The following is a 13038-nucleotide window of genomic DNA, read 5'->3' on the forward strand; positions in this document are numbered from 1 at the left end:
ACACAACATTTACAGTTCACATATTTTTATTTTGTCCTCCAACAATCATGTTCAAGTTTCAACAAGTCAAATTTAAGACCTTTTTAGATCTTTTTTTAGACCTCTTTGAATATAACTTTTGACCTATTCGCGACACCATATGTTTGTCATCCTGCCGTAGCTTCGTTCGCCAATAATTTCTCCCGGGGGAAGCGAATTGGCATTTTTTTGGTTCCAGCTTGATTCATTTCCACGTAAATAGATGTGGTCGGACTGATTTCCTTGCAGGACAAGCTAATCTCATTTTTTAGACCTAATCGCTGCGCCTTGGGACCTTTTTAGGCCTTGTAAATCGGATTGCTGGATTTTAGACTTTGAGGCTTTTTAAGACCAGCGCGGGAACCCTGTTACACATCATCATCATTATGCAAGTGACTCGGTCCGAGTTGACGAGTTTGAAGACACATCAAACTGGTGTTTGACTGGTTGCCTTCATAATGGTCTGTAGCCATTACACACGAATGAATGGTGTGTGTGTGTATGTGTGTGTGTGTGCGTGTGTGTGTGTACTGAACGTTTCAAGGCTACACGGTCTGTGTAGACAGTCTGAAGTCTGTGTTGCTAAACCGACACAAGCTACAAACTGACATGGAATCATTACAACAACAACAACAACAACAACAACTTCTGTGCTGTCCTACATATGTGGTTATAACTGCTTGTATTGGCCAACATCGCATCTACGTGGTTCAGTATCTCTGAATGACAGCAGCGCTGCATGTCAGAGAAACAACAACAACAACAACAACAACAACAACAACAACAACAACAAGTCGCCTCTCCAGGCATGTTTCTCTGACATGCAGCGCTGCTGTCACTCAGAGATACTGAAGCACGTAGATGCGATGTTGGCCAATACAAGCAGTTATAACTACATGTGTAGGACAGACAGCAGTTATAACTACATGTAGAGGACAGACAGCAGTTATAACTACATGTGTAGGACAGACAGCAGTTATACCTACATGTGTAGGACAGACAGCAGTTATAACTACATGTGTAGGACAGACAGCAGTTATAACTACATGTGTAGGACAGACAGCAGTTATAACTACATGTGTAGGACAGACAGCAGTTATAACTACATGTAGAGGACAGACAGCAGTTATAACTACATGTGTAGGACAGACAGCAGTTATAACTACATGTGTAGGACAGACAGCAGTTATAACTACATGTGTAGGACAGACAGCAGTTATAACTACATGTGTAGGACAGACAGCAGTTATAACTACATGTGTAGGACAGACAGCAGTTATAACTACATGTAGAGGACAGACAGCAGTTATAACTACATGTAGAGGACAGACAGCAGTTATAACTACATGTGTAGGACAGACAGCAGTTATAACTACATGTGTAGGACAGACAGCAGTTATAACTACATGTGTAGGACAGACAGCAGTTATAACTACATGTGTAGGACAGACAGCAGTTATAACTACATGTGTAGGACAGACAGCAGTTATAACTACATGTAGAGGACAGACAGCAGTTATAACTACATGTGTAGGACAGACAGCAGTTATAACTGGGTCAATGACGTGACGCCTACTTTTTCTGTCCAACTGAATTTTTTACCTTAAAAAAAACATAAAAATACATAAAAAGATAACATGTATGTCTAATACCTTCCCCATATACATAACCACTCTAACTTCTCCAAACATTTTAGTTATTGGTAATTTTTCTGCTATCTGAAGTGTCAAAACATCATGTGGGGCGACCGTCCAGCCTTGACTTCTATTTAGACAACCGGTTTAAAATAACTTTAAATCGATTTAAATATATCCCTTGCTCTATTTGGCATAATTTCAAACATGTTTTACATTAATTGACAAAATTATTAAGCATTTGCACTTATATTTCCATCATAAAATACAAACGAATGTTGTCCGAATATGTTAATTTTATGAAATATCATCTCGGGCGACCATCAAGAAAACACAATTGTGGGACTTTTATTTTGAAACCACCTCAAGGACAGATGTTGCATCCGCCAGTCACATGTGAAGGACCCAGAGAAACAACTGGCATGTTAGTAAGTCTCTCTCATATTTGCAAATAAATCTCTTTTTTAACTGCTGTCATGTACTTGCCACTTTTGGATATCATGTGGGACGACCCCCACAAAACTGTGAATAATACGTTTTATCTGCAAATCTATATTTTGATGATAAATTTGATAGTGACATGTGGTAAGAAGTAGCTAGTTTGGTTTCTGTAGCTAACTGTTAGCCTGTAATATTTGACTGAACTTGAAAACATCATCTGGGGTGACCTAGTATCATGTGGGGTGACCACTGCTGAGTGTCTTACATGATAGATATACGTCCTGTATTTGTAGTTTCTGTATATTTATATTTTATTAATGATTTATATACATACAGTTCTTTGTTTTAGCATAACTCTTTGTATACTTTAACACATATTTGTCTACATTTCAGTCATTTTCCATTCCTATTTAGGAATTAACGTTTCTTTTTGATTATTGTGCAATCTTATGAAAGAAATGTAAAAAATTGTATAGCATGACATTCCATTTAGGTAATTGTAGATGTATTAGTTATGTTTAACTAGTTTAACCTATTTTCTAGATGGCACCACAAACAAGCAAACAGAAGACTGCTCGATACAGGCAGCGGGTCAACGCAGACCCTGCAGCAAGAGCCGACTATCTTGCCAGGAAAAAGGAAAGATAAAAAACTATAGGTAACATGCAGTAGGCTATATCTTTCTCTGGTGTATTTGGAACTGTCATGTTAGTAGGATTAGGAATGACCTTTTCTGTAATATCTTGAACTTAAATTTGTATGTAAGTTAGGCCACCAGAATGCTTCTCGCGTCTCGAAGCTGACTTGCCAAGACTGCGTAAAGTTCAGAAATGCCTGGGGGCTCATTTATTAAAATTTACTTGAATGTCATCTTTAACTTGCACGTAAGCACATTTTTCTAAATGGACGTAAGCATTATTTATAAAACGGGCTGTGCTTGTTTAAAATTGCGTACGTCTGTCGTACGTACTTCCGTCTATAAATAACAAATATACTTGAAATTGAACGCAGGTGAATGAGCTTTGTATTTACGCCCTGTGATAGCGGCTCAATTATAGCAGCTGAATTAAGCCAAGTGCTATAAATAGGCTTGATTGAGGTGTTGAGCAGCACCTTTGACGAGTTCACATGATGGTAGACAAACAAAAGAAGAGAAACTTTACTGAGGAGGAGATCGACTGTCTTATCAGAAATAGATGCGCGGTCGCAAACGCTCGCCCCCGAATTCCCCCGATCACATCAGGCAGGATGCGGCTGAAGGAGGGCTGGGATATACCCGACTGCCTTTATCACGCCTCAATTTAGAATGATTACACCATACAATAGCCTAATGGCATATAAAGGAAGACTGAAATACAATCATAAACATCAGTTCCCTTTAAATCTTGAATTAAACTAATTTTCTCGGCTGATAACAACATTGTTAATTTTATTACGAGCCACTTTCACTTCGCATGAATTACAGTTAAGTAGGCATTAACGTGTTCGAGTGCGCTCACATGCCTGTAATAACTTTGCATAACTAGTAGGTAATGTGCGTACGTCAAGTCAAGACCTGACGTAGAGCTACGATCGTTTCCACTGTCAAATTGACTCACGTTGACATTTTATGATTCACTATTTTGACATGGTTTTCTACGTACGCCAAGGGTAAGATCACATTTTATCCAGATTCTATAAATGAGGCCCCTGGTGTTAAAGAAATGCCTGCAGTTTACCATGAGTCTGGTCACAATGATTAGATGGTCATTGGTCACAATGCAATGAGTAAGGAAAATGAAATGGCAATAAAATGGGGAAATAAAGGAACAAAAAGAAAATGGAAGTGACAAATGAGAATGAAATGACAATAGCAAAGACAATGAAATTACAGTAACAATGAAATGGAAATAGCCTAGTTTGTTACATGCTGATGTTCCTAAACATCGTTTTAATGTAACAAATGATCCACTGCTCCAACCAGCCTGTGTTGTAGGTCATATACAGGGAACTGATACAACTGTGTTGTAGGTGTTTAGTGTTGATTTCATCCATGCAACTATGTTGGTGTTTATTGTTTATTGACTCTATAGAACTGTGTTGGTGTTTAGTTTTTATTCCATATACAACTGTTTACTTTTTATTGACTGAAATTGTTGATCCCTGTGCAATGTGACTACCAGGGTCCACAAAAGTGATGCTACTTAACCCTCCTTCTCTCTCTCATAGATTGACAAAACCAAAGATGAGATGACAAGGATGTGAAAATTTACATTTGTGAAATATTTGTTCTTGAAGAAGTTCCGGAAGCATATAATGTGCATTGCACTTTAACTTTTTAAATGTTTAATGTTTTTAACATTTGTGATATTTGAATGTTCCTGACGAAACTTGTAACCTACGCGTTTTACGTTTTACATTTTTTTAGTTCTGTGATATTTGAATGAATTTAAGAATATTTTTGACTTGACCACTTGAAAAGATTGTAATAAAAACTTTGTTCCGTTTTCTTTAGTCTGAACTGTATTGTGTACATTTTAAATAGACTTTTAACTACCTGCGGTTTTCTCATCATTTGGGGCGACCATCTGTCATGTGGGGTAACCAACTATTGGCAATTACTGTACTAAATTCAAAATAGAATATCCATCAGTTTTGGCTCAAATATTAATCAATTGTATACTATGCTTAAGTGGATATTATCTGTACACATTTTAAATCAGTTTTATGGGTTTTCGAACAAAAATGGGTATTGTAACTGCATTACGAGGGAGACACTGCCATTATAGAATAAACTTGTGAAGTCATGGTTTACAAAAAATGAAAGGGCACACAAGCCTGTCTTTCTTAAACAGTTTATTTAATTACTGATACTTGTTAAAATATTAGTAATGTTAAGGAAATATATGCATTTTTAGATCAATTACGGTCGCCCCAAATGACTTTTTTTTAAGGGCGTGTCCTATTAATTCAACTTTAAAAACACTAAAATCTCTTAATTTGGGGTTTTTGCATAAATGCATGTGTACACTACATTCCAAATGTTTGAATAATGGCCAAATATATTGTTATTGTTAGTATTTTAAAATTGGCCCATTCAAAAGTCTTATCCGTCAATGACCCAACTACATGTGTAGGACAGACAGCAGTTACAGTGTTTCCTCTACATGCATTTCATCGTGGCGGACCGCCACGATGGAATTTCCTCCGCCACCATTCAGATTTCTCAACCCAAAAAAAAAAAAAAGATTTAGGCCGCTTTTCAGACCTTCACAGCGCTAGACACACCCACAAGCGCTGAAACTGGACCAGTCCGTGTGTGTCGCGAGTATTGAACTTGAGGCTGCGTTCGTAAATTCGCTCTGAGAGCCCCGGAGCGCACACTGGGTTCAACGTCATAAAGGGACCAAGTCATTTGATTGGACAAGAGGCATTCCGTGAGTGCTGATCAGATTTCCAGAGCGTATTTACGAACGCGCCCTGGCTGTCACCCGAACACCGCGAGCTAGCGTAGTGTAGTGTAGTATAGGATGCGTAGTGTAGTGTAGTGTAGGATGGAGAGAGAGAGGAGAAGCCTTTCTATGTGTTACCTATGTCCAGTGTACTAGAACCACTCTAACAGGAGTGTTTGTCCGTGAATAACACCGGCTATGCCCGGGGTAGAAACACAAGACTATAGCTGGATAAGGTCTACAGGTCTACACGGTCATTTTAAGCCGTCGACCAGCCCTCTACGACCACGGGAAGTCATGTTAAAAGTGAAGATACTTCTGTTAAACTAAGCTAAGCTAAACATCGCTAATCGCTAACTCCCTCCTGGGCTTAAAGTGACAAGTAATAACGTTGTGAAAAAAAACGTCAGATCAGTGTTTTTGTTTTTATTGACAACGGAATTACATGCTGGAAAAACATGCAGACACAGACAATAAGAGACACACGGGAGAAGTACAGGAAAACATTTTATTTTTTTGGGCCATCGAGTTTTGGCTGAAATTACGTCGTTGTTTTGAGCGCGCGTGCGCGTTTCATGCGCGTGCACGCGAAAAAATCGCGAGCGCGCGCTGTGCGCGCGCGGTCAGCACTAGCCGCCACCATTGTAAAAATTCCTGGAGGAAACACTGAGTTATAACTACATGTAGAGGACAGACAGCAGTTATAACTACCTGTGTAGGACAGACAGCAGTTATAACTACATGTAGAGGACAGACAGCAATTATAACTACATGTGTAGGACAGACAGCAGTTATAACTACATGTATAACTACAACCTCTACACACACGACTTCACCCCCATCCACCCCAGCAACTACATCGTAAAGTTTGCAGACGACACCACCGTGGTGGGATGTATCTCGGGGGGGGACGAGGCGGCGTACAGGGATGAGGTGGAGCAATTGAGCAAGCTGTGCAAGGTTAACAACCTGCTGCTAAACAAGTCAAAAACCCAGGAATTCATCGTAGACTTCAGGAGGAAAAAGTCCGAGATCTTGCCCCTGCTCATCGACGGAGAGAGCGTGGAGATAGTCTCAAACCTCCGATTCCTGGGACACAACATGCGGGATGACCTGGCCTGGAAGGACAACACTAAAGGCACCATCAAGAGGGCACAACAGCGGCTATACACCCTGAGATGCCTCAAGAAACAACACAGCAAGCAGGAGATGCTGGTGGCCTTCTACCACGGCGCAGTGGAGAGTATCCTCACCTTCGGCATCTCCAACTGGTACCACAGCTGCACGGCAGCGGAGAGAAGCGATCTACAGAGAGTCGTGAGAACAGCACAGAGGATCACCGGCGCCCCCCTCCCCTCTCTGGAGGAGCTGTACAAAACACGCTGTCTCAGGAGGGCTTCCAAGATCTCCAAGGACCCGACCCACCCTGGGCACAAACACTTTGTCAAGCTGCCCTTGAACAGGAGGTACAGGACCCCGGCCGCTAAGACAAACAGACTGAAGGACAGCTTCTACCACAGGGCCGTCAAGGCCCTGAACACAGAAAAGGCCTAAGTTCTGGGCCCAGGACAGTCCGGACGGATTGTATGGCAGCTAGTGCTGAGGCACAAACATGTACATTTTCAAGCCTGCAAACTGTGACACTTTAAAATAATGTGAAAAAATACTTTCTGTGAAATATGACAACCCTAGTTGACTATCTGTGCAGTATAGTACAGTGGATTGTGTACATAGCCTCTATTGATGTAAACCAGCTCCTTACCTTCTTGTGATTTTTATGCATCTATGCTTTTTCCAAAATGTGTTTCTTTTTCCTTTCCTAAACACCAGGGGAGCCTCCCCTCCTAAATTTCGTTGTTTGGTACCTGTACTGTAGCAATGACAAATAAAGTCTATCTATCTATGTGTAGGACAGACAGCAGTTATAACTACATGTGTAGGACAGACAGCAGTTATAACTACATGTGTAGGACAGACAGCAGTTATAACTACATGTAGAGGACAGACAGCAGTTATAACTACATGTAGAGGACAGACAGCAGTTATAACTACATGTGTAGGACAGACAGCAGTTATAACTACATGTAGAGGACAGACAGCAGTTATAACTACTAGTGATGCTCCGATCTGATCGGCGCCGATCGGTATCGGCCGATATGGCCTTGATCGGTTTTGATCGGAGTTCTCAAAACGGCCGATCAAACATGACCGATCAGTTTACAAAATGGCGTCGCCAGTCTGGAAATATTACACAGTGTCGGAAAGAGACAACAAATATGCCGTTTGTAATGTCTGCTCAAAAGAAATACCTTGCGGAGGAACGCACGCAAGGTCTTTCAATACCACGAATATCATACGGCATTTGCTGCGTTCGTCGATTCGCTCAGAGAGCGCCGAAGCGCACACTGGGCTCGACGTCATAAAGGGACCGAGTGCTTTGATTGGACGAGAGGCGTTCCACGAGTGCTGGTCAGAGTTCCAGCGCGACTTCACGAGCGTAGTGTAGGTAGTGTTCACCGACGTCATGTGACCCCGCGAGCAGGAAGTCACTTGGCCCATAGCAACAACAACTATTAGCGCGTGAGTTTTAGGTCTTCCTCTGTGCACCTTGCACAAGTGTAGATAGCGAGCGACTTTTCAGCAGCAGGACATATTTTAGATGATAAGAGGAACAGGCTGAGTGCCAAAAACGCTGAGATGCTTGTATTTCTCAAGGCTAATCTGCCAGTGATGCTGCTTAATCAGAAGTAAGGTTTGAGTCTGAAATCTCCTTAGGTGCAATGTTTTGTTTTTTTGTTTTATTGATTATTGCTGACTTGCTGTCTTATCTCCTCCTAAATATGACTTGAAACTGACTGACTTGAAACAGTATTTTATATTTGGCTATAGCCTGTTTATGTTGCAGTTTAGTTTGGGTATGTTTATTGTTCCTCAGGAAAGCTACAGTTACAGTATAAGCTCCAAGTTCTCTAAGAGCCCCTAGTTCCTCTCATTCGAGTGGAATGTTGCACATTTGATGTGACAGTGTACATTGTATTTATTATGATTTTTATTTTCACATTTTATTTGTTTTTCCTGAAGTAAGCTACAGGTGGTTGTGAATTCAATAAAACAGATGGTCGTCAATTCATGATACTTTCTCATCTCCTAATTTCATTTAAATACTTAATATACAATGTCAATGGTGTTAAGAATAATTTAAAACATAAATAATGCTACACAATAAATAGAATGCTTCAATTGCCATTTTCGACGCTGTGATCGGTGATCAGTGATATCGGATCGGCAGATCACTGATTCCAGTGATCGGTGATCGGTGATCGGCACCAAAAACCCTGATCGGAGCATCTCTAATAACTACATGTGTAGGACAGACAGCAGTTATAACTACATGTGTAGGACAGACAGCAGTTATAACTACATGTGTAGGACAGACAGCAGTTATAACTACATGTGTAGGACAGACAGCAGTTATAACTACATGTGTAGGACAGACAGCAGTTATAACTACATGTGTAGGACAGAGAGCAGTTATAACTACATGTGTAGGACAGAGAGCAGTTATAACTACATGTGTAGGACAGACAGCAGTTATAACTACATGTGTAGGACAGACAGCAGTTATAACTACATGTGTAGGACAGACAGCAGTTATAACTACATGTGTAGGACAGACAGCAGTTATAACTACATGTAGAGGACAGACAGCAGTTATAACTACATGTAGAGGACAGACAGCAGTTATAACTACATGTGTAGGACAGACAGCAGTTATAACTACATGTGTAGGACAGACAGCAGTTATAACTACATGTAGAGGACAGACAGCAGTTATAACTACATGTGTAGGACAGACAGCAGTTATAACTACATGTGTAGGACAGACAGCAGTTATAACTACATGTGTAGGACAGACAGCAGTTATAACTACATGTGTAGGACAGACAGCAGTTATAACTACATGTGTAGGACAGACAGCAGTTATAACTACATGTAGAGGACAGACAGCAGTTATAACTACATGTGTAGGACAGACAGCAGTTATAACTACATGTGTAGGACAGACAGCAGTTATAACTACATGTGTAGGACAGACAGCAGTTATAACTACATGTGTAGGACAGACAGCAGTTATAACTACATGTGTAGGACAGACAGCAGTTATAACTACATGTAGTTAAGTAGTAAAGACACTCAGCCCTCAGTTACTCCAGGGGGAATGTCCCTGTAATTGTAAGTCGCTTTGGATTAAAAGCGTCTTGCTAAATGGCAAAATTATTATTATAACATGTGTAGGGTTTAGCTGCTCACCTGTCGAACAGCACCACGTCCTCTCTCTCCTTCGGCAGCTCGTAGAAGTTCACCTCGGGGTTGCAGACCACCGACCTCCACAGGTAGTCCTTGGTGCAGGGGTCCAGCTTCAGGGGGAACCGGGGGCTCCTCTGCTCCAGGCGGATCCACAGACACGGGACGGTGATGCCGTCCAGCCCCTCCAGCGCCACCTCGTCCTGGACCATGTTCAACGCGTCCATGGCTGCAAAACGGATAGAAAATTGGTCCGATCGGACCGCGCAGCTGATCTAGTTTGATAAAGATCAACTTGCTTATCGCTTCCTAAACCGTGTTTGTCTGTTTTGGGGGGGGGGGGGTCACACAAGCAGACACACCCCCGATTAGTTAATCGAAGCACGTGTCGAGTCGAGAGAGATGTTGACATCGTTAGCCGAGACAGTCGGATGTGGGATGTCGCCCTCTGATGACGTGTTTACCGTTTCAACTTTGAACGTGTACTTAGGGTTGAAAGATGGGATTGATCAATTCCAGCCTAACCACAGTCGTTCAATCCACCAGCCCAAAACCTGTTATTGTCAGAAAACCGCTGATTACTATTGGGCAGGTGCCCATCTCCTGCCCCTAAACTCAACTGTATGTCTGTTGCCAATGATGTTTCTAAAATAAAGGTAAAAAAAAAAAACTGCACATTGTATGTAGCTACTAGGGTGTGTGTTTTAACTTCACACATTTTATAACTTTCAGCCACTGACATTTTGACACCGCCTAAATGCTTATTTTCCGGCCAAGTGTGATCAAAGATCTGGCAACCCTGCTTGAGTTTTACGTCACCAGAGAACACGATCACGCTGCCTCTCCAGGCCGCCACTAGGTGGCGCACCACTGCTATGATTTCACTACTGTGATAAAAGCGGAACTGAACAGTGTTTTATTGGTCACAGTTAGACTGTGTTAGGGGTTAAGTGCCTTGCTCAATAGCACAATGGCAGTGGTAGGTAGGTACCTTAGATTTATACATTACACTTTTGGCATTTATCAGACGTCTTTATCCAAAGCAATTTATAACAAATACATTTAGTGAATCATCTGTCCATCAGTCATAGCAGTAATCATAGCAGTCATAATGTTAGAAGAAGGAAGATTTAAAAAATAAAAAAAATAAAATAGATATTAACTAGTGGCAGCAGACTAACCCCTTATTGCATGCTCACAATAGTACAATTATTCTACTTATAGAATATTATATATATTAATAAGGCACCACTAGGGTGTCCTGTCTTACCTGCACTATTTTCACCTTTATCTTGTATTATGCCTATTATCTTTTGTCACTTATGTCCTGTACAGACATTACATTATGCCTGTTGCCTTATTGTCTTTGTGCTGCAGTTCAATGTCAGGAACCGAAGCCTGAGATACTCTCTGAAAATACTCTCTTACACTCGTGTAATGTGACAATAAACTTGTAGTCTAAATTAAATCAGTGGACAGCACTGTCCTGACCCGATCACATGTCGCCCAATGATCAGCATCGCCAACCACGCTCACAAACAACACATCTGAATTTGAGTCCATGTGATATCGTAAGATGGTTTCATCTACGTGAAAAGAAAAGGATGATATCATGACATATCGATCTTGGCATTTCTCCACAGACGGACAGACAGACAGACAGACAGACAGACAGACAGACAGACAGACAGACAGATCTCCACAGACAGACAGACAGACAGACACAACGACAGGTCAGTTTTTTTTTTATTCAATGTCTTTATTAACGAAGTACCTTTTTAGAAAGAAATATACAAGTGAAACCAGCGCACTGAACTTGGCGTTTTATCGAGAAAAAAAACAAAACACGCCGCGGGGCTTGAGGACACATATGAAATATGATAATGTACATTATTTACACAAGAAGAAGGCATATCCAGAAAGAGAGAGAGCGTAATGTTGATTGAATTATTTTTCTTCTTTTCTTTTTTAAATGACACGATTTCTTTAAAAAAAAGAAAGAAAAAAGTCGATAAGGTACACGTAATTAGCTGGCTCTAATGACAATCACTGATCCAAAAAGCGATAAAAAGGCACTGTTTTACACTAGAAGTAGAAGTATATCTGGTCATTATTATTATCTATTAATATAGCTAATAGAAAGGGTGCTTACAGATTTACCCATTCAGTTCAGGGCGGGGGGGGGGGGGGGGGATTCCAATACTTAAAATAAACATTAAATAGCATTCAGGGGGGGGGGGGCATATTAGTTTGCAACTAAAAAGGCCCTGTAGTTCATAACTAAAGAAACACAAATGGAAAAAACAAACAAAAAAAGATTGAATTTATCATCATAAAGACATTCCATATAAAAAGAACATGCTTGGAGATTATTATTGGACTGATAATTCTTGTAAAAACAAACATTTCTTTTCCGTCTAAAATGTCATAATTGAGGTGGGGGGGGGGGGGGGGAGATACAATGGACTGCTAGGATCTCATCTGATGTGACGTACCACTGCCTATGAGACTCAGGTAGCGGTCGCCATTAAGCACAGATCCAGGATCAGCGTACCCTCCCCTATGAGGCTGGCTCCAGGTAGCTGGCGCCATTAAGCACAGATCCAGGATCAGTGTACTCTCCCCTAATCCGGACCAGAAGCACGAGTGATGGGAATGCAAAAACGGGACATTTTATTTTCTTTCTTTCTTTCTTTTTTTTCCCGTTACACACTCGGATAAAAAACTATTTTGGGGGAGAGATCTGGACGACTTGAGAGTTAATCGAATTCCCAGGACGGGAGAGACACAATAAACGGGCGACATTTCACGATATATGTCCAACTGTACAGACAGACAGACAGACAGACAGACGGACATCACAACGGACAGTTCATGATGCTCTTTGGCTGTTTTTTCAACCATCCAGACCCGGACAGGAAGAGAGACGCGCGGTCAGCTCAAAAATGATCGAAGTACACAACATCCTAGACAACACAGGGGGCAGGCACCTTAGACCGACCGCTGAGGCACCTTAGACCGACCGCTGAGGCACCTTAGAACGACCGCTGAGGCACCTTAGAACGACCGCTGAGGCCAGTGGTGTAGTCTATGTGATACGCAGGACTACGCCATATACCCACTAGGAAAGGCCAAGGATTTCCATATACCCACTTAAAAATGTGTGAGGATACGTAACAGCGTTTTGTGACAGAACTTTCACACTTTAA

General features: G+C 41.3%; 1 protein-coding gene across 1 annotated transcript in view; it reads right to left on the reverse strand.

Annotated features, from left to right (window-relative positions):
* The window catches only part of LOC308154360 (general transcription factor 3C polypeptide 1-like), a gene marked incomplete at its 3' end in the record, with an annotated part of 53952 nt that extends 43771 nt beyond the window's left edge, over window positions 1–10181 (reverse strand). The window contains 1 exon segment of the mRNA XM_080527523.1: window positions 9836–10181. Coding sequence (XP_080383649.1) covers window positions 9836–10056 — 221 coding nt within the window. The 5' untranslated portion in view covers window positions 10057–10181.
* Between the last annotated feature and the right edge of the window lie 2857 nt (window positions 10182–13038).

Source organism: Nansenia antarctica (genome assembly GCF_963989245.1).
Source record: "Nansenia antarctica genome assembly, chromosome: 3".
Taxonomy (NCBI): domain Eukaryota; kingdom Metazoa; phylum Chordata; class Actinopteri; order Argentiniformes; family Microstomatidae; genus Nansenia; species Nansenia antarctica.